Genomic DNA, 23,921 nt, shown 5'->3' with positions numbered 1-23,921 from the left:
ACATAAGCCAAATACGAGTACATACAACAATAACTGTGTGGTTTGTTCCAAGAAATTATATTTTCTTACCATAATTTCAATCCACCTCTTATAATCTTCTGGTTCAAGCAAAAATTCTGGCAGGATATGTGAAATACATCCTCCTTGAGCACTAAAATTAAAAAAGAAAAACTCAAATTATAATATACATGTTCTATATATGATTTGCATTGACCATCAATTAAATATTTCAAGTCACATTTGTATATAGGCTAGATTTTACTTTTCAAATTTAAAAGTTATATAATTAGCCAGAGGTGGCAATGGCTCCTGGGTGAAGCTTCTCTGCCTTTGGAAAGGGGACGGAAGAGTGAAAAGAAAGTTTCCTATGGTTTGAGTGCCAGCTCAGCCACAGTACAGTATAACACCAGGTGGAATTCTAGTTTTTTTTAAACTCTAGTCCTTTGCTCTGAACAGCACCTCTGGACCCACCTGGGGTCTGGGGGAACTCTAAGCCATAAAGGAAAGATATAGGCCTGGCTGACTTTGCCACCTGCTAATTGTAACTCTTCAATGCCCATATACAGATACAGATTTCCAAGAATCAAGTTGATACAGGAAAACATGAGCTCACCAAATAAACTAAATAAGGCACCAAGGACCATTCCTGGAAAAACAGAGATATGTGACCTTTCAGAGAGAGAATTCAAAATAGCTGTGTTGAGGAAACTCAAAGAAATTCAACATAACGTGGAGAAGGAATTCAGAATTCTATCAGATAAGTTTAACAAAGAGATTAAAATAATTTTAAAAAATCAAGTAGGAATTCTGGAGTTGAAAAATGCAATTGGCATACTAAAGAATGGATCAGTCTTTTAGTAGCAGAATTGATTAAGCAGAAGAAAAAGTGAGCTTGAAGACAGGCTATTTAAAAATAGATAGAGGACACAAAAAAAGAAAGAATAAAAACAATGAAGCACACCTACATGATCTAGAGGATGGCCCCAAAAGGGCAAACCTAAGAGTTACTGGCCTTACAGAGGAGGTAGAGAAAGAGCTGGGGGAAATGAGTTTATTCAAAAGATAATAGCAGAGAACTTCCCAAACCTAGAGAAATATATCAATATCCCAAATCAATATCCAAATATCCAATATCTGAATGAATTTTAGAACATCAAGTAGAGTTAACCCACAGAAGACTACCCCAAGGCATTTAATAATAAAACTCCCAAAGCAGGCTGCCTCAACACATTAAATAACCAATCTCGCAAAGATAAAAAATTTTAAGAAATGATCCTAAAGGCAGTAACAGAAAAGAAATAAATAACATATAATGGACCTCCAATATGTCTGGCAGTAGGCTTTTTAGTGGAAACATTACAGGCCAGGAGAGAGTAGTATGACATATTTAAAGTGCTGAAGAAAAAAACAAAACAAAAAACACTTTTACACTAAAATAGAATATCTAGTAAAATTATCCTTCAAATATGAAAAAGTAATAAAGACTTTACTTAGACCCCTAACAGTAGTTGAGAGATTTCATCAACACAAGACATGCCAACAGGAATACTTCAAACAGAAGGAAATGGACAATAATAAGCCATAAGTAATTATCTGAAGGTACAAAACTCAAAGGCAATAGTAAGTACACAAAAAAACCCACAGATTATTACAACACTGTAACTGTGGTGTGTAAACTACTCTTATCTTAAATAGAATGACTAAATAATTGACCAATCAAAAATAATAACTACAAAGCCATAGAGTACAATATGATATAAATAGAAACAACAAAAGTTAAAAAGCAAGGGGTTGAAGTTAAGGTGTAGAGTCTTTATTAGTTTTCTTTTCACTCGTTTCTTTTTTGTTTGCTTGTTTATGCAAACTGCGTTAAGTTGTTATCAGCTTAAAATAAGGGGTTATAAGATACTATTTGCAAGCCTCATGGTAACTGCAAACCACAAAACATATGACAGATACACAGAAAATAAAAAGCAAGAAGCAAAATCACATTACCAGAGAAAATCATCTCATTAAAGTTAAACAGGAAGAAAAGAAAGAAGAGAAAACAATGAGAAAAGAAATTTTAAAAAGGCAGAAGTAAATCCTTACTTATCAATAATAGCATTGAATGTAAATGGACTAAAGTATTAAATCAAAATATATAGAGTGGTTGAATGGATGAAAAAAGTTCCCATGATCTGTTGCCACAAGAAACACACTTCACCTATCAAGATGCACACAGACTGAACATACACGGATGGAAAAAGATATCCCATGCTAATGGAAATAAAAAATAAAAGCAGGAGTAGCCATACTTGTATCAAAAAAAGTAGATTTCAATACAAAAACTATAAGAAGAGACAAAGAAGGTCATTATATAATGATAAAAGGTCAATTAAGCAAGAGGATATAACAATTGTAGATATATTTGCACTAAACACTGTAACACCCAGATATATAAAGCAAATATTAGACGTAAAGAGTGAGATAGGCCAATAGATAATAACAGCTAGAGAGTTCAACCCCACTTTCAGCATTTGACAGATATTCCAAACAGAAAATGAAGAAACATCAGACTTCATCTGCACTATAGAACTAATGGATCTAATAGATATTTCCAAAAGTTTTCATCTAATGGCCATGGAATACCTATTGTTTTCCTCAGCACATGGATCATTCTGAAGGACAGACCATATGTTAGGTCACAAAACAAGTCTTAAAACATTCAAAATTTAAAATTATAACAAGGATCTTCTGACTACAATGGAATAAAACAAGAAATTAATAAGAAGAGGTATTTGGAAACTATACAAATATGCGAAAGCTTAAAAATGTGCTCCTGAATGACCAGTGGTTCAATGAATAAATTAAGGAAACTGAAAAAATTCTTGAGATAAATGATATTGGAAACACAACACATCAAAACCTATCAAATATACCACAAGTAGTACTAAGAGGGTAGTTTATAGCTGTAAGTACATACTTCAAAAAGAAGAAAATCTTCACACTAACAACCTACTGTTCCATCTTAAGGAAGGAGAAAAGCAAGAGCAAGCGAAATACCAAAGTAATAGAAGGAAAGAAATGATCAACATCAGAGCAGAAATACATGAAATTGAAATAAATAAATCAATAAAACAAAGGTTGCTTTTTTGATAAGATAAACAAGGTTGACAAACCTTTAGCCAGACTAAGATAAAAAGGAAGAAGATACAATAAATAAAATCAGAGGTGACAAAGAAGGCATTACAACTGATACTGCAGAAATTCAAATGATCACAAGTAGCTACTATGACCAATAAATTGGAAAATCTAGAAGAAATGAACAAAGTCCTAGACACATACAACTGACCAAGACTGTAACAGGAAGAAATCCAAAACCTGAACAGACCAATAACAAATAACAAGATCACAACCATAAGAAAGAGTCACCCAATAAAGAAAAGCCCAGGACCAAATTGCTTTACTGCTGAATTCTACCAAATATTTAAAGAAGAACTAATACCAACCCTACTCAAACTATTTTATAAAATAGAGGAGGAGGGAATGCTTCCAAAATCATTATATGAGGCCACTATTACCCTAATGCCAAAACCAAAGAAATATAAAAAGGAATGCTACAGTCCAATATCCCTGATGAATATTGATGCAGAAATCCTCAACAAAATATTAGCAAACCAAATTCAGCAATACAGTTAAAAGATCATTAATCATGACCAGGTGAGATTTATCCCCATGAGGCAAGAATGGTTTAATGTATGCAATGTACATAATACAATCAATCAAGTAGAACACATCATCAACAGAATAAAGGACAAAAATCATATGATAATTTCAACCAATAGTGAAAAAGTATTTGATAAAATTTAACATCATTTTAAGATAAAATACCCTCAAAGAAACTGGATATAGAAGGAATATACCTCAAAAGAATAAAATCCATGTATGACAGACCCACAGCTAGTATCGTACTGAATGGGGAAAAACTAAAAGCCTTTCCTGTAAAATCTGCAACACAACAAGGATGCCCACTTTCATCACTGTCATTGAACATAGTACAGGAAGTCCCAGCTAGAGCAATTAGACAAGAGAAAAAATAATGAGCATACAAATTAGAATAAAAAGGTCAAATTATCCTTGTTTGCAAATGATATGGTCTTATATTTAGAAAAACCTAAAGACTCCACAAAAAAACCTATTAGAAATAATAAATAAATTCAGTAAAGTTGCAGGGTACAATATCAACATACAAAATTCAATAGCATTTCTATATGCCAATAGTGAAAAAACTAAAACAAGAAATTTTAAAACAGGAGTCCCATTTACAATAGCCACAAATAAAATTAAGTACCAAGGAATTAACTTAACCAAAGAAGTAAAAGATCTCTATAAAGAAAACCATAAATCACTGATGAAATATGTTGCAGAGGACACCAAAAAATGGAGAGCTATTCCATGTTCATGAATTGGAATTATCAGTATTATTAAGATGTCTATGCTACCCAAAGCAATTTACAGATTCAATGCAATTTCTGTCAAAATACAAATGATATTCCACACAGAAAGAGAAACACAATCCTTATTTATATGGAACCACAAAAGACCCAGAATAGCCAAAGCTATCTTAAACAAAAAAAAACAAAACTGGAGGAATCACTTTACCTGATTTCAAATTATACTACAGAGCCATAGTAATGAAAACAGCATGTTACTGGTCTAAAAACATACACATTGACCAATGGAACGGAATACAGAAACCAAAATCAAATGCACACGCCTACAACGAACTCATTTTCGACAAAGGTGCCAGGAACATACACTGGGGAAAGGACAGTATTGTCAATAAATGGTACTGGGAAAACTGCATATCCATATGCAGAAGAATGAAACTAGACATCTGTCTCCCACCATATACAAAAATAAAATCAAAATATAATAAAGGCTTAAAGCCATATCCTCAAACTATGAAACTACTACAAGAAAACTTCAAGGAAACTCTGAATGATACAGGTCTGGGCAAAGATTTCTTGAATAATATCCCACAAGAACAGGCAATTAAAGCATAAATGAATACATGGCTTCTGCACAGGAAAGGAAACAATCAACAAAGAAAATAGACAAATCCTATAATGGGACAAAATGTTTGCATACCACCCATCTGTCAAGGGTTAATAACCAGAATATATAAGGCGCTCAAACAACTCTGTAGAAAAATATCTAAAAATCCAATTTTAAAATGGGCATAATATTTGCTTCTTTTTAAAATTTTTATTTTTATTTTGTTTCTTTTTTTAACTTCAATCAACTCACACCATTTTTTCATTTTTGTATTTTTCTATTTATCTCATTTCATTTTTTAATGGGCAAAATATTTGAATAGGCATTTATCAAAAGAAAACATAGAAATGGCAAATGGCCACATGAAAATATACTTAACATCATTGATCATCAGATAAATGCAAATCAAAAGCATAAAGAGATATCATCTCATCCCAGTTAAAATGACATTTATCCAAAAGACAGGCAGTAACAAATGCTGCTGAGGATATAGAGAAAAGGGAGGCTTTGCACACTGTGGTGGTAATGTAAATTAGTACAACCATTCCAGAGAAAAGTTTGGAGTTTCCTCAGAAAACTAAAACAGAGCTACCTCAAAATCCAGCAATCCCCTTGCTGGGTATGTAGCCAAAAGAAAGGAAATCAATATTTTGAAGAGATATCTTCACTCCCACATTTGTGCAGGTTTGTTCACAATAGCCAAGATTTGGAAGCCACCGTAGGTCCATCAAAAGATGAATAAAGAAAATGTCATACAAATACACAATGCAGTACTATTCAGCCATCAAAAAGAAAAAGATTCAGTCCAGTGCAAGAACATGTATTGACCTGGAGGCAATTATATTAAGTGAAATAAGCCAAGCAGAGAAAGACCAAAGTCAGATGTTCTCAATTATTTGTGGGATCTAAAAATCAAAACAATGGAAGACATGGAGATAGAGAATCGAAGGATCGTTACCACAGGCTGGGAAGGGTAGTCAGGGGGTGAGGGGGAAGTGGGGATAATTAATGGATATGAAAAATCATTATAATTAATGAATAAAGTGTAATATTGGATAGCACAACAGAGTGACTCTAGTCAATAATAATTTAATTTTTCATTTTAAAATAATGATAGTATACATAGATTATTTGTAACACAAAGGATAAGGGGATTAATACCCTATCTTCTGTGATGAGATTATTATGCATTGCATGCCTGTATCAAAATATCTCATGCACATACTACGTACCCCCAAAATTTAAAACAAAATGTAAAAAAAAATAAAAGTTATATAGTTAACTTTTAAAACCTCCCTTAATTCTAAAATGTGCCTGTGATGTTTTCTTTAGAGAACTTGATAAATGAGAAAGAACTTACTTAGACCTATAATCAGCTACATCAATCCCTACATGGTAACAAAACATAAAGAGTTTTATGAATTGGATTTGTAGTCAATGCAGTAATTATTTTATTCCTGTTACAATATTATAAAATTGAATAAAATATCTGGAAATGTTTGAATACAATAAAATCTCTAACAGAGAGATCACTAGTCATCCAATGTTTATTGAGTACCTATAACCACAAATGCCTAAATAGAAAGCTTGTGTAAGGTAATTCATTATCTATTTATTCTAAAGAGAATATCCAAAAATTGTAGACTCTGGTTATGTATTCTGGAGGTAGCATATTTGAAGCAGTAAATATTTATTTATATCACTTAATACATTTTAAAGCCTATGTATGTGCATATTTATATGCATACAATTTACCACATTTATGTTTTCATATATCCTTCTTTCATTGTAAAATTCATTGAAATAATTTTATCCGAACTCTTCATATGAATATCCATCACCATCAAAGCCACTGTGTAGAAATCTAGTATTTTGTGGCAAATATTTCCTAATGGAGATTCAGATATTCAGGTCTAACTCAGTTAGTGAACCTAGAACACCACTCACCAATAAACATTTAATAGGAAAGAATCCTACATCTAGTTCTCAATTCTGGAAATAGCCTCAGAATTTGCAGTCTTGTGATTACAGAGAAGTTGGAAAAAGAAAAAGGAAAATGGAGGCTTAAGATAATTCTGAAAACTCAAACCTTGAAGATGGTGCAGATGACGGAGAAAATAGAAGTGAGGAAGGGAACTCTTCTTGGGTGGTCTTGGGTGGAGGCAGTGTCCACTGTTCTAGAGTTAAGTCTGACATAGCCCTGGGTCAGTCTAAGTTAGTAGTAGAAATCATACTGCCTACATAAAGTTCCTTTGTTGGGAAATAAAACCTAAACCTTTCTTTTTGATTTTCACACAATTCCTGTCCTCATGCACATTACTTCTGTGAATCTTCATTACAGTCAAATTGGTATAGATTTAAATAAGATCTAATTTTACGTAACACCACTCCTCAGCAAGATTAGCCAACCTACAGCCTATGTAGAAATGCAATGAGATGATGTCTCCACTAAGTTGAAATCCTCTAGAGTAAAACAAAACTTACAACTCAGAGACATATGAAGAAACTGGAATATTTTCTTGTGCCCAAAGCCAAGACAGAATTTCAGTATGTATGTGGTCACTTCTATCAAATGTTACTGAGAACTGGAGGAAAATATCAGGGAACCATTAAAATGGGAGCTTCTTGAGGAGGGAGCCTACGTGTTATTTATTGGAGTATTCCAAAGTGTCCACCAGAGAGTAAACCCTAGGTAAAATTGAGGACAAGAAAAATGCATTTTTTTCATTTTAAAGGCTGAGATTGTTATGAAGACTTCTTTTATTCTTTTCATTTTGAATCTACCTCAAGGCCTAACTTCATCAGTGCATAAGACAATATTTACCTTGATGTCTTAGCAGTAGATTTTACATCTTGTCAGTAGTTTTATAAAGAGTTGACTTTCCTAATTGATTTGATTAAACTTTTACATACTAGGTTTTCTATTTGAATATTTTTTCCAAGTTCGCATTGGGTGGATCAAAACATAATTAGCTGCAATTAGTTATTAAATGCTAAACTTAATCTCTAAAAATTTGTTTCTTAAAAAATTCTAGCTTAATCCCTAAACATAAGTTGCTCATTTATTGCAGAGTAGACATTTCACGTGCACAAAAGTTCTTACCTACTGTATTATCAAATTTAAATGGAGAAGCTGATAACATTTATGATTATTTTGCATTTGAATACATGTATTTCCATGATGAAACATATGCACATATCTTGAATTAATGACCCAATTTTATTAACCATACTGTCACTTTCTAAATGTTAAGTCATTTTATCACAGTCAACATATCCTGATAGGCATGTATTTGCAGATAAAGAGCAAATAAATCTGAATGGTGTGGCTTTAATATCAAAATTATTCTTCCATACCTGCATCCTCACATCATAAAATGTCATAACACAAACGACCCATGTTAATGTCAACACTACTGGGAGCTGTGACAAAAAGAATTCTACAAGAATAACACGATGATTGCAAGTTCCATAGAGTTTAATGATGCTGTCACAAAGTTGTTAGATTTCCATTATATACATACAATCAGGATTGACTTAAGTATGTAAGCCTCCTTCTTTTGCTCACAGTTAATATTTATTATATTTTCAGAGTAAAATTAACTTTCCGAAAAAAAATGCATTCATGTTTTGGACTTACTGAATTAGAGCACTTACCTTATTGAATCAATTATTGAAGACCAAAAGTAGGAAGTGGTAAAATTAAAAGCTATGTGCTTTCTATTATAAACTTATTGAAATTTAAATAAAGTTTCCATTCAATCTAATAAATGTGAGGATATAATTGATAAATACTGGCTTTCTGACATTTTTATGTCAACAAGACATTTATTACTCATAAAATGGATTTTTAAAATAAATATTCCATTTCAGTGATAGTGACATCACAAGAATCAGTTTCAGTATGTCACTAGTGGTTACTATATTGGAATAGTTTAAGGAAACATCTAAGCATGTGAAAGCCTTAGGCCATGATTCATTTCATTTAACAACAATAACAATAACAATCTACTATACGTCATGTGATTCACATTATATTATTTCTAATTCTTTTTTTATTTAAATTTCAAGTTCAATAGTACATATGCAGATTTGTTATATAGGCAAACTTCTATCATGGGGGTTTGTTGTACAGATTATTCTGCTACTCCAATATTAAGCCTAGCATCCGTTAGTTATTTCCCTGATGTAATTCTTCTAACAACCAAATTAGTTATGGAATTATCACCCTTAATTTTACATATTGAACTTAGAGCTAAAACAGGTGAAGTAACTTGTGCAAGGTCACAGGAGTACAGAAGAATTGGAATATAAGCCTATATCTGCATGATTCAAAAGCCATGTTCCTTCAACCCAGTTCAGTGCACCCTTCCAGGATTACTTCTTGGATTGTTTCTTTGAAATATTTTCATTCTTAGATGCAATTCCATTAAATAAGATACTATAATGGTCATGCATAAGTGAGAAAGATATAGCACTTTAATTTTTTATTTTCTTTTTTCCTTTTTTTATTTTTTTTGTTGGCAATTTTAGTTTCATGCTTTAATCTAGTTTTCTTATAATTTTCAAAACACAGCAGATGAAACACAAAGTTGAGTCAAAATACATGTATTTTTTTTTATTGTACTTTAAGTTTTAGGGTACATGTGCACAATGTGCAGGTTTTTTATTTTTTGAGATGGAGTTTTGCTCTTGTTGCCCAGGCTGGAGTACAGTGGTGCGATCTTGGCTCACTGCAACCTCTGCCTCCCAGGTTCAAGCGATTCTCCTGCCTCAGCCTCCCGAGTAGTTGGGATTACTGGCGCCCACCACAGGGCTCAGCTAATTTTCTGTGTTTTTAGTAGAGACGGGGTTTCACCATGTTGGCCAGGCTGGTCTCAAACTCCTGACCTTGTGTGATCCACTCGCCTCAGCCTCCCAAAGTGCTGGGATTACATGCGTGATTCACCGCACACAGCCCAGGATATAAAATTTTTAAGGATAAAAGTGAAAATCACAAGTGGAACCAAATTTACATATAAGGAGATGTGAGTTGCTTTTTCTAAGTGTATTTATTTTGGTGAATTAACTATTTATTTAAAAACTCAATGGATGGATTAAAGACTTACATGTTAGACCTAAAACCATAAAAACCCTAGAAGAAAACCTAGGCAATACCATTCAGGACATAGGCATGGGCAAGGACTTCATGTCTAAAACACCAAAAGCAATGGCAACAAAAGCCAAAATTGACAAATGGGATCTAATTAAACTAAAGAGCACAGCAAAAGAAACTACCATCAGAGTGAACAGGCAACCTACAAAATTGGAGAAAATTTTCACAACCTACTCATCTGACAAAGGGCTAATATCCAGAATCTACAATGAACTCAAACAAATTTACAAGAAAAAAACAAACAACCCCATCAAAAAGTGGGCAAAGGACATGAACAGACACTTCTCAAAAGAAGACATTTATGCAGCCAAAAAACACATGAAAAAATGCTCATCATCACTGGCCATCAGAGAAATGCAAATCAAAACCACAATGAGATACCATCTCACACCAGTTAGAATGGCCATCATTAAAAAGTCAGGAATTTAAAAATAAGAGTTATAATAGCTTTATATTCTTCTGATGGTCTACTTCTTAGTTACAATGTACGGCAGAAGATGTTGATATTCTGCATCTGTTTTAGTTTTATACTACACAAATTACAAATTTTAAAAAATTTTATTATTTTCAATGAAAATTAATTATATCATAAAATAATAACTATGAACAAGTGAAATTATATCAAAGGATGTTAGATATGATATTGGTAAGCTCAAGCTGCCGTAAGAAAATACCACAGGATAAGTGGCTCAAACAACGCATTTATTCTTTCACCATTCTGGATGCTGTAAGTTCGAGATCAAGGTGCCAAAAATTTGGTTTTAGGTGAGGCCTCTTTTCCTGGCTTGTAGATGGCCATCTGCCCACTGTGTACTCACATAACATTTTCTGTATAATAAGAAAGAGAGAGAGAGAGAGAAGAGAGAGAGATCTGGCATCTCTTCCTCTTCTTTAAAGGACATCCATCCTATTGGATTAGGGCCCTACATTTAACCTTAATAACATCCTTAAAGGCCTTATCTCCAAATAAAATCACATTGGGGGTTAGGATTTCAACATATGAATTTGGGATGGGTCACAATTCAGTCCATACCAGACACAAATGACAAGAAATATATTACTGCAAATATATCCATACAAAATTTATTATAAAATATAACATCCAATTACAGAATATTGTTTCATAATATAACACATATGGTATTGCCATGGTCTAAATTATACCCCTCCACAAAGTTCATATGTTGAAACCCTAAATTTCAGTACTTCAGAATGTGACTGTATTTGGAATTAGGGTCTTTAAAAAGGTAACTAATGTAAAATGATGTAATTAGAGTGGTGCCAAATCCAGTTTGGCTTGTGTCTTTACAAGAAGATGAAATTTGAATACACAGAAAGACACCAGGGAAATGGTACACAGAGGAAAAACCACGTGAGGACACAGCAAGAAGAGTTTATCTGCCAGCAAATAGAGAAGCCTCGGAAGAAACCAACCCTGACAATACCTTGATCTTGGACTTCGAGCATCCAGAACTCTGAGAAAAAAAAATTTACGTTGTTTGCTGCAACTTGACCCTCTCATTTGTTACACTCTACTTCCTGGAATGCAAATTTTTCACCCTTTCTTTTACCACTTTTTACATTTCACAGCATTTTCTTCATTCTTATATAAATGTCCTCCAATGCAATTTCCATGTTTTATTCCTTATACCGCACAAATTCAAAAGGTAAATATCTGTGAAAGAAAATGTTAAAAAATAAATATGTAATGAACATGGGCCCCATTCCCCAGTGATCCTGGGTGTTAGAAATTCCAGATGAATGAGATGTGGTTTCTGCCCTTAAGTTGCTCACAGATTTGTGGGATTCACTGACTCAGGGATAAGTCAGCGGAGTTGAAAGTGATTTACAAAATTCCACACAGCTGTGTTATTTCCTTAACTGATATAACCGTTCTCATTCTCCCATCTAGATTGAGTGCAGAAGGATACAGAGAAAATGCAAAATTGCATCTCCATGTATCTTTAGGTCTTCTACCCAAAGAATCTCTTTACAGAAATTCTGTTATTTGTGATTAACAGTCAAAATTTCACCCCCGCCTATCCATGCCAGATGGCACCTGAGAAAAGGTAGACTTACTGTCAAATAAATACCGTTGTAACTTCAGGTTTTTTAACTGTCATGATTACCTTCTAAAGCCATGTATGTAATATTTATATTTCTCATTTGCTATTTTATATAGAAGGGTTCCTCACATTGTATAAGAACTCTCGGTAACGCGCTGGAGTTCCGTTGAGCAGTTGGGGGAGCTTTGTTCTTTTGCTCTTTGCAGTAACTCTTGCTGCTGGTCAGTCTTCGGGTCTACACTGTCTCTGTGAGGTGTGACACTCACCACGAAGGTCTGCAGCTTCACCCCTTAAGCCAGCGACACCATGAACCCACACTGAAGGAAGAAACTCCGAACACATCCGAACGTCAGAAGGAACGAATTTCAGACACGCCGCCTTTAAGAACTGTAACACTCACCGCGAGGGTCGGCGGCTTCATTCTTGAAGTCAGTGAGACCAAGAACCCACCCATTCTGGACGCAGTCTCAGCACTTTGGGAGACCAAGGTCCTGTTTCCTATAGATCTTTCCTGAGCACACGGAAGATCAAGACCACACTCACTGACTTCTCATAGTCAAGCAATTTTGGCCAATTAAATGTCAGTTGGAAACACCTGTGTCAGCTTCTCTGTGGCAGTGAGAAGTCCCTGTGTGACATCCCAACTCTCCCCGCTCCTGCGTTGGCAACCAAGAAAGCCTTGTGTTGGAGGTGGGGCCACAAGTTTAAAGAACAGGAACCTTTGTCTGGAAATTCCACAAGTATGCCTTCTGCAAGATTAAAAGTGCCACAAAGAACAAAAATGAGCCCAGGACCAGATGTATGTTAGAAGCCATCAGACATGTTAAGTTTCATCTCCATTGACCTGTTGTAATTGATTGGAGCCAAGATGGCCGAATAGGAACAGCTCCGGTCTCCAGCTCCCAGCCCCAGCGACACAGAAGACGGGTGATTTCTGCATTTCTGCTTGAGCCACCGGTGCTGACACCCAGCCAAACAGGGTCTGGAGTGGACCTCTAGTAAACTCCAACAGACCTGCAGCTGAGGGTCTTGTCTGGTAGAAGGAAAATTAACAAACAGAAAGGACATCCACACCAAAAACCCATCTGTACATCACCATCATCGAAGACAAAAAGTAGACAAAACCACAAAGATGGGGAAAAAACAGACCAAAAAAACTGGAAACTCTAAAAAACAGAGCACCTCTCCTCCTCCAAAGGAACGCAGTTCCTCACCAGCAACGGAACAAAGCTGGATGGAGGATGACTTTGATGAGTTGAGAGAAGAAGGCTTCAGACGATCAAACTACTCTGAGCTACGAGAGGAAATTCAAAACAATAGCAAAGAAGTTAAAAACTTTGAAAAAAAATTAGAAGAATGGATAACTAGAATAACCAATGGAGAGAAGGGCTTCAAGGAGATGATGGAGCTGAAAGCCAAGTTTCGAGAACTACGCGAAGAATGCAGAAGCCTCAGTAGCAGATGCGATCAACTGGAAGAAAGGGTATCGCTGATAGAAGATGAAATGAATGAAATGAAGAGAGAAGGGAAGTTTAGAGAAAAAAGAATAAAAAGAAATGAACAAAGCCTCCAAGAAATTTGGGACTATGTGAAAAGACCAAACCTACGTCTGATTGGTGTACCTGAAAATGCTGGGGAGAATGGAACCAAGTTGGAAAACACTCTGCAAGATATTATCCAGGAGAACTTCCCCAATCTAGCAAGGCAGGCCAGCATTCAGATTCAGGAAATACAGAGAACGCCACAAAGATACTCCTCGAGAAGGGCAACTCCAAGACACATAATTGTCAGATTCACCAAAGTGGAAATGAAGGAAAAAATGTTAAGGGCAGCCAGAGAGAAAGGTCGGGTTACCCACAAAGGGAAGCCCATCAGACTAACAGCTGATCTCTCAGCAGAAACTCTACAAGCCAGAAGAGAGTGGGGGCCGATATTCAACATTCTTAAAGAAAAGAATTTTCAACCCAGAATTTCCTATCCCGCCAAACTAAGCTTCATAAGTGAAGGAGAAATAAAATACTTTACAGACAAGCAAACGCTGAGTGATTTTGTCACCACCAGGCCTGCCCTAAAAGAGCTCCTGAAGGAAGCACTAAACATGGAAAGGAACAACCGGTACCAGCCCCTGCAAAAACATGCCAAATTGTAAAGACCATCGAGGCTAGGAAGAAACTATAGCAACTAATGAGCAAAATAACCAACTAACATCATAATGACAGGATCAGATTCACACATAACAATATTCACGTTAAATGTAAATGGGCTAAATGCTCCAATCAAAAGACACAGACTGGCAAACTGGATAAGGAGTCAGGACCCATCAGTGTGCTGTATTCAGGAAACCCATCTCACGTGCAGAGACACACATAGCCTCAAAATAAAGGGATGGAGGAAGATCTATCAAGCAACTGGAAAACAAAAAAAGGCAGGGGTTGCAATCCTAGTCTCTGATAAAATAGACTTTAAACCAACAAAGATCAAAAGAGACAAAGAAGGCCATTACATAATGCTAAAGGGATCAATTCAACAAGAAGAGCTAACTATCCTAAATATATATGCACCCAACACAGGAGCACCCAGATTCATAAAGCAAGTCCTCAGTGACCTACAAAGGGACTTAAACTCCCACACAATAATAATGGGAGATTTTAACACCCCACTGTCAGCATTAGACAGATCAACGAGACAGAAAGTTAACAAGGATATCCAGGAATTGAACTCAGCTCTATATAAAGTGGACCTAATAGACATCTACAGAACTCTCCACCCCAAATCAACAGAATATACATTTTTTTCAGCACCACACCACACCTATTCCAAAATTGACCACATAGTTGGAAGTAAAGCTCTTCTCAGCAAATGTAAAAGAACAGAGATTATAACAAACTGTCTCTCAGACCACAGTGCAATCAAACTAGAACTCAGGATTAAGAAACTCAGTCAAAACCGCTCAACTACATGGAAACTGAACAACCTGCTCCTGAATGACTATTGGGTACATAATGAAATGAAGGCAGAAATAAAGATGTTCTTTGAAACCAACGAGAACAAAGACACAACATACCAGAATCTCTGGGACACGTTCAAAGCAGTGTGTAGAGGGAAATTTATAGCACTAAATGCCCACAAGAGAAACCAGGAAAGATCCAAAATTGACACCCTAACATCACAATTAAAAGAACTAGAAAAGCAAGAGCAAACACATTCAAAAGCTAGCAGAAGGCTAGAAATAACTAAAATCAGAGCAGAACTGAAGGAAATAGAGACACAAAAAACCCTTCAAAAAATTAATGAATCCAGGAGCTGGTTTTTTGAAAAGATCAACAAAATTGATGGACCACTAGCAAGACTAATAAAGAAGAAAAGAGAGAAGAATCAAATAGATGCAATAAAAAACGAAAAAGGGGATATCACCACCGATCCCACAGAAATACAATCTACCATCAGAGAATACTACAAACACCTCTATGCAAATAAACTAGAAAATCTAGAAGAAATGGATAAATTCCTCGACAAATACACCCTCCCAAGACTAAACCAGGAAGAAGTTGAATCTCTGAATAGACCAATAACAGGTTCTGAAATTGTGGCAATAATCAATAGCTTACCAACCAAAAAGAGTCCAGGACCTGATGGATTCACAGATGAATTCTACCAGAGGTACAAGGAGGAACTGGTACCATTCCTTCTGAAACTATTCCAATCGATAGAAAAAGAGGGAATCCTCCCTAACACATTTTACGAAGCCAGCATCGTCCTGATACCAAAACCTGGCAGAGACATAACCAAAAAAGAGAATTTCAGACCAATATCCTTGATGAACATTGATGCAAAAATCCTCAATAAAATACTGGCAAACCGAATCCAGCAGCACATCAAAAAGCTTATCCACCATGATCAAGTGGGCTTCATCCCTGGGATGCAAGGCTGGTTCAACATACGCAAATCAATAAATGTAATCCAGCATATAAACAGAACCAAAGACAAAAACCACATGATTATCTCAATAGATGCAGAAAAGGCCTTTGACAAAACTCAACAACCCTTCATGCTAAAAACTCTCAATAAATTAGGTATTGATGGGACATATCTCAAAATAATAAGAGCTATCTACGACAAACCCACAGCCAATATCATACTGAATGGGCAAAAACTGGAAGCATTCCCTCTGAAAACTGGCACAAGACAGGGATGCCCTCTCTCACCGCTACTATTCAACATAGTGCTGGAAGTTCTGGCCAGAGCAATCAGGCAGGAGAAGGAAATAAAGGGTATTCAATTAGGAAAAGAGGAAGTCAAATTGTCCCTGTTTGCAGATGACATGATTGTATATCTAGAAAACCCCATTGTCTCAGCCCAAAATCTCCTTAAGCTGATTAGCAACTTCAGCAAAGTCTCAGGATACAAAATTAATGTACAAAAATCACAAGCATTCTTGTACACCAATAACAGACAAACAGAGAGCCAAATCATGAGTGAACTCCCATTCACAATTGCTTCAAAGACAATAAAATACCTAGGAATCCAACTTACCAGGGATGTGAAGGACCTCTTCAAGGAGAACTACAAACCACTGCTCAATGAAATAAAAGAGGATACAAACAAATGGAAGAACATTCCATGCTCATGGGTTGGAAGAATCAATATCGTGAAAATGGCCATATTGCCCAAGGTAATTTATAGATTCAATGCCATCCCCATCAAGCTACCAATGACTTTCTTCACAGAATTGGAAAAAACTACTTTAAAGTTCATATGGAATCAAAAAAGAGCCCGCATCGCCAAGTCAATCCTAAGCCAAAAGAACAAAGCTGGAGGCATCACGCTACCTGACTTTAAACTATACTACAAGGCTACAGTAACCAAAACAGCATGGTACTGGTACCACAACAGAGACATAGATCAATGGAACAGAACAGAGCCCTCAGAAATGATACCGCATAGCTACAACTATCTGATCTTTGACAAACCTGACAAAAACAAGAAATGGGGAAAGGATTCCCTATTTAATAAATGGTGCTGGGAAAACTGGCTAGCCATATGTAGAAAGCTGCAACTGGATCCCTTCCTTACACCTTATACAAAAATTAATTCAAGATGGATTAAAGACTTATATGTTAGACCTAAAACCATTAAAATCCTACAAGAAAACTTAGGCAATACCATTCAGGACATAGGCGTGGGCAAGGACTTCATGTCTAAAACACCAAAAGCAATGGCAACAAAAGCCAAAATCGACAAATGGGATCTCATTAAACTAAAGAGCTTCTGCACAGCAAAAGAAACTATCATCAGAGTGAACAGGCAACCTACAGAATGGGAGAAAATTTTTGCAACCTACTCATCTGACAAAGGGCTAATATCCAGAATCTACAATGAACTCAAACAAATTTACAAGAAAAAAACAAACAACCCCATCAAAAAGTGGGCAGAGGACATGAACAGACACTTCTCAAAAGAAGACATTTATGCAGCCAAAAACACATGAAGAAATGCTCATCATCACTGGCCATCAGAGAAATGCAAATCAAAACCACAGTGAGATACCATCTCACACCAGTTAGAATGGCCATCATTAAAAAATCAGGAAACAACAGGTGCTGGAGAGGATGTGGAGAAATAGGAACACTTTTACACTGTTGGTGGGACTGTAAACTAGTTCAACCATTGTGGAAGTCAGTGTGGCGATTCCTCAGGGATCTCGAACTAGAAATACCATTTGACCCAGCCATCCCATTACTGGGTATATACCCAAAGGACTATAAATCATGCTGCTATAAAGACACATGCACACGTATGTTTATTGCGGCACTATTCACAATAGCAAAGAGTTGGAACCAACCCAAATGTCCAACAACGATAGACTGGATTAAGAAAATGTGGCACATATACACCATGGAATACTATGCAGCCATAAAAAATGATGAGTTCGTGTCCTTTGTAGGGACATGGATGAAACTGGAAAACATCATTCTCAGTAAACTATCGCAAGGACAAAAAACCAAACACCGCATGTTCTCACTCATAGGTGGGAATTGAACAATGAGAACTCATGGACACAGGAAGGGGAACATCACGCTCCGGGGACTGTTGTGGGGTGGGGGGAGGGGGAGGGACAGCATTAGGAGATACGCCTAATGCTAAATGACGAGTTAATGGGTGCAGGAAATCAACATGGCACATGGATACATATGTAACAAACCTGCACATTGTGCACATGTACCCTAAAACCCTAAAGTATAATAAAAAAAAAAAAAAAAAAGAAAAAAAAAAAAGAACTCTCAGAATTAGGATCATCCATGCTGGATTTGGGCTTACACGAGATAGGGAGAGGGACTCCTATATTTGTACGTGAAGGTCGGTGACTGCATTTCTGGATACTTGTTCTTTTTTTGCTGTGCCTCTTCTCGGCCTGAAATGTCTGTGTCATGTGGGCATATGCTGCTGATATCTGAGATGGGGATCTTCTGTCTCTGCCCTTAGGCCCGTCAAGGACCAAGAGGTCTCCTATAACTGACTCAGACACTCCCTAGTCCTCATATATTTGTCATTCCTATTGTGGCATCATGGCCAGACAACCGCCACTCTTCTGCCTCTCCAGTGGGGTCCCTCTAACATCCCAACCCAGAAACCGCCATGACAAGCTGCCTGGATCTTGATTCAGTCACTTTAAGCGATTTAGAAACTTCTAGCTACCTTGTAATCCACAAGGAACCAAGCCAATCTTGCCTTATTACCATGATATTGAGAGCCTAAGTATTGAAAGAAAATATTTTAAGTAACATGTCCAACTTTTAATACATAGTATCACTAGGGACTCAAAAATCCTGATTTGGACATAAAAAACTGAATGTCAAATCTTTAATTTGTATTCCTGCTGTAAGAGTATTCTTGCCCTGCATCTCTATTCCTGCTAGGACAGATGAACATCTCTGAGCAACTATGGAGCAGATTCCATAAACAAAGAAGCAAAAGAGAAAATCACAATAATATATCTAAAAATATATTAACCATATTACATAAATAATTACAAGTAACAAATGCCATTTTAATTGTATAGGAGCATGGAAGAGGGAGTAATAATATGTTCAACGCAATGCTAAATGAATTACTGCCTATGGATGTGGGATGTTTCAGTGTACATGGGTGTTGCAAGCGCAGGCTAAAGAAGCAATGTAAATTCACCGGTACTCTTCTCAGAATGTAAATGTACATTGTTTTTCCATTTCTTGGCGACTTGCCATTTAATCTTCGCAGAGGAACACAGATATTATGACAATTATTTTTCCTTTCTTTTGCATCAACCATTTAAAATTCCTTTCGCCTGCCTACTATTTTAATATTAAAAGACTTTACATATGCAGACTAAAAGTCCACAGTACCCATAAATTGAGATGATACTAATAATAGTTTGAGAAATAAAGCTTGTTGGTTTCATCCCTTTTTAGCTAAATGGATTTATATATTTGCTGTAGGCCAGGATTTTCAAAATGAGGTAATGGATCAGAAATATCAGCATCACCTTGAAACTTGTTATAAATGAAAATTAACTTTGAAAAACTCAATGGGTAAGGGTCAGTAAACTGTTGTTTTAACAGACCCTGTCAGTGATTTTGATGCATGATAAAGTATAAGAATGATTGCATTAGACTAAAAATCCAATACATCATAAAATGCTTATTGGCTATTAAGCATTATATATTTTTCAAAATGTGTGAGATATATATACATTACCATACATATATATGTGTGTGTGTGTGTGTGTATGTGTGTGTGTGTGTGTGTGTGTGTGTATTTGGTTAAAAAGGAAAATAATATCAAAGTCTATCTATCTGCTCATTTATCTAACTATCCAAGCCAGAGTTACGTGCTTATATGAGCACATCCAGGCACTTACTTGAGAAAGTCCAGAAGTGAGGAATGTTGCAAATGGAGTTGAATTACCCTTTTTTCACGGTTATCTACAGGTAAAGATTGACTTGAATTAATGCCAGGTGGCATTTTTCCACTCAAATGGAGCAGCACATCATAGATGGTCTTATTATATTTGGAAAAGTCATTCTGTCTGGAAAACTTTGGGGGTGGCGAGGTTGATGAGTAGAACTGCATTTTATATACATCCCTATGAGAAAAAGACTTTAAATTAAAAACAGTCTCAAAATGTTATAGTATGGGAAAAAAAAAAAAAACGTGTTCAATTCAACGACTAAATTAAACTCTACTAAAATCAACTTAGTAAGAAACTCCATAATACACTTCACTAGGCTACCACTTGTTGGTCAAAAAAGATTTGTTAAATATTATCATAGATTTCCAGTATCTCATTTAAACACACATAATTATCTAATGTTGCAACTGTCAAATCTGAAGTATTAGATTATGAATAGATTGGATCTTGAGAAACAGAACAGAGATTGAATTTAAACCCATCACCTACTAGCTGAGTGAATATGGCAAGCCATCTAAACTCACTGAGCTCAATTTTGCATGATATAAATTGGAGATAATAAGGTCTATAATAGTTTCCAAGATAGATTTCAAATGTTTATCACACATGTATATACAAAAATAATTTACACACATTTTCTCAGTATTTGTATTTTAATGCTTAGAAGGGCAAATCCTGCACATTGGCTTAATAAGCAGGGATTTTCATTTTAAAGATAAAGCCCACAGTTCTTTAAATAAGATACTGCAATCTCTAATTCCTAGTAATATTGCACAAGGTTGTGATGCATACTGACTTTTAATGAAGTTAAAAATTACCACTATTCTTGCTGTCTATAATTTATTAAATATCTCACACCACATTGTCTAATTGTTAGCAATGAGAGTCACAGATGTATCACTTGCTTGGATTGACAAATAAGTACCTGAGGCCATTTTGAATGGCAGTTACCCACTTTGGTAGACAGGAAGTTCACACAGAAGAAAATACATTTCACTGGGCAAGAAATAGACTACCACTGCTCTTCCACTTATTGCATGACATTCTAAGTTACTTGACTTTTCTGTTCCTTAGTTTCCTCATAAGTAATGGGTATGATAGAGCTAGTGTATCCTGAAGTTACCAGCAAAGAAACAAATACTTTATGGAGAAAATTAGCACCACTATTGGTCAAGATTAATGCAAATTAAAAGGAACAATAAGCAATAAAAATAGACACTCAGGGATCCCAGGTATTATAGTTGTAAGACACAGGTTTTAAACTAACCATATGTACTATGTTCAAAATTGATAATTTTGCCATGGAACAATAAATTATACAAAAATTGACTAATGGAGCATTCACAAATAAAAATCTGAATAAATAAAATTAAGAAATCAATGGATGAGCCTAACAGTAGATTAAATCAAATAAAAACAAAATTACTGCAATGAAATATAGGTCATAGAATAGTATTCATACTGCAACATTTGAGAAAATGAAAATCATCCTACCTGCAAGACTAATGATGCAAAAAAAAGAACAATGATGTTGATAAATATATAGGCAAATATTAACTGAATAAAAACCATAATTAAACAAAAATAATAGTATTAAACATTATTAAATCATTATTGTTTAATAACTCCATAGTTGCCTATATATAGTTTAAGTATATTCATTTTGCTCTTACATATATATTAATATGTTAAAGGATTTTGTTTATTTTTCAATTATGAGAATCCCCTATTTGGAGATTGAAAATATTCAAAAGGCTCACCCATCACTATCACCAGCAAACATGCAGTAAAATGATTAACAAATAAAACTCTTTTAAAAATAAGAATTGTAGAATATCTCATTATTGTTATACTAGTGTGCAAAAGTAAGAATTCAAGGAACACAACTAGAATGAGTTATTATAGTCATTTTCATTTTAATACATAGCTTGAATCTAAAGTCAAGTTTCTATGACTTTGTTGGACACTGTTGGCAGTATAAATAAGCAAGATGCCCAGAAATGGAGGTGACACTTCATTTTAATACTATTAAATTTATCAGTGAGCTTGCCAGCAGCTCAAAGCTGCAAAGAGAAAAGCATGCTATGCTATATATATGTGTATATATATACATACATATATAAGTATATATGTAATACATAAGTACATATACAAATATGTATATACATACATGTATACATGCATGTATACATGCATATATGTATATATCTATATGTATGTATGCACATATATATACATACATGTGTGTATATATATATATATATTATATATATATAAATAAAAGTCAAATGTTCCTGAATCAAGCTGGGGAAACATCCTGCAAAGAAAGGTGAAATATTATTGATAAAACATAATTTGGAAAAGTGCTCTCTTGAAAATGATGAGTTTTAAACTGACTCTCTACTGCCAAATACAAGAAGAGTTGGTGAACATGATTAATGAAATTAGAAATACATAACTATATTAACATAATCCTAATTAAATTTATTAATAATAGCTAAGATTTACTGAAGACTCACTAGGTCCTAAGGTCTGCTCTGACATGCATTAAATATATTATCTCATAAATGTTACAACAACTGTATTATCTCCTTTTTTACAGATGAGAAAATGGAGACATAGAGGAAATATTTTCCTCATTTCAGATCCTCTTGTTATGAAAGATAAAACATTCTACTGGATGGATTTGATTTTCTATAAGATTCTAGTATTATACTAAATGAGAGGCTCTGGGATGGAATAGGTAGCTTTGGAACAAGCTTTCCTTAAGCTTCCCCTTAAGCTTCCTGACTGGCATTCTAGGATGTGTTATTTGTATGTGGCAGTTGCAGGAAGCTTCATGCTAGAGTGGAATCCTTGGATAGCACCTATATGTACTGCAATTACTTCTCTCAGAATAAGTGGGACTTCCAGTACGATTCAAATGACTCTATGATTAGTTGCTTAGAGATCTTCCCAGTGGTGTTTATAAAAAATGTTACTTCTACAATTCACCCAGCTTAAAAAGAATAGACTATAATATTTACTACATTTTCTGTGATTATCTCTGAAACATAAATTGTGTTTTCTTGTCTATTTCAAGGGCCACTTCTATCTTCTGGTGATTTGGGGAAGAGCAAAAAAGAAATAATACCTAACGGCTTCTAGGAACTGAAAACAGACTGATGCCCGAAGTCATTAATTATAAAGGAAGTGCAAATTAAAATCCGAATGAGATATAATCTCATGCCTGTTAGATTGACTTATAGGAAATATGAACAATAACAAGTTTTGGAGAAGATGCAGAGAAAAGGGAACCCTTGCACACTTCTGGTAGGAAGGTAAATTAGTACAGTGATATAGGAAACATTATGGAGGTTCCTCAAAAAAATGAAAATAAAACTAGGGTTTTCTAAGCATAAAATCATAACATCAGTGAAGACAGAAGTAAGACTTCTGTTATTTGGATGACTTTTGTTTCTTTCTCTTGTCTGCTTGCTCTGAAAAGGACTTCTCATACTATTTTGAATAGCAGTGGTCAGAGTAGGCATCCATGTTTTGTTCTAGTACTCAAGGAAAATGGTTCCAGCTTATGCCCATTCAGTATGATGTTGGCTGTCATAGATGGCTCTTGTTATTTTGAAGTATGTTCCTTTGCTGATGACTCTGTTGAGATTTTTTATCATGAAGGGATGTTGGATATTATTGAAGGCTTTTATCACATCTATTGAGA

General features: G+C 35.2%; 1 protein-coding gene across 1 annotated transcript in view; it reads right to left on the bottom strand.

The window, feature by feature from the left end:
* The window catches only part of LOC129487942 (cilia- and flagella-associated protein 47), a 477,840-nt gene that overhangs the window by 272,425 nt on the left and 181,494 nt on the right, over positions 1 to 23,921 (bottom strand). The window contains exons 30-31 of the mRNA XM_055289494.2: positions 20,159 to 20,383; positions 70 to 151 (exon numbers count right to left, since the gene is read on the bottom strand). Coding sequence (XP_055145469.1) covers positions 70 to 151; positions 20,159 to 20,383 — 307 coding nt within the window. The remainder of the gene's footprint in view (positions 1 to 69; positions 152 to 20,158; positions 20,384 to 23,921) is intronic.

Source organism: Symphalangus syndactylus, chromosome 8 (genome assembly GCF_028878055.3).
Source record: "Symphalangus syndactylus isolate Jambi chromosome 8, NHGRI_mSymSyn1-v2.1_pri, whole genome shotgun sequence".
In the NCBI taxonomy this organism is placed as follows: Eukaryota; Metazoa; Chordata; class Mammalia; order Primates; family Hylobatidae; genus Symphalangus; species Symphalangus syndactylus.
Note: the sequence above shows the minus strand (reverse complement) of the source record. Positions and strands in the feature narration are given on the sequence as shown.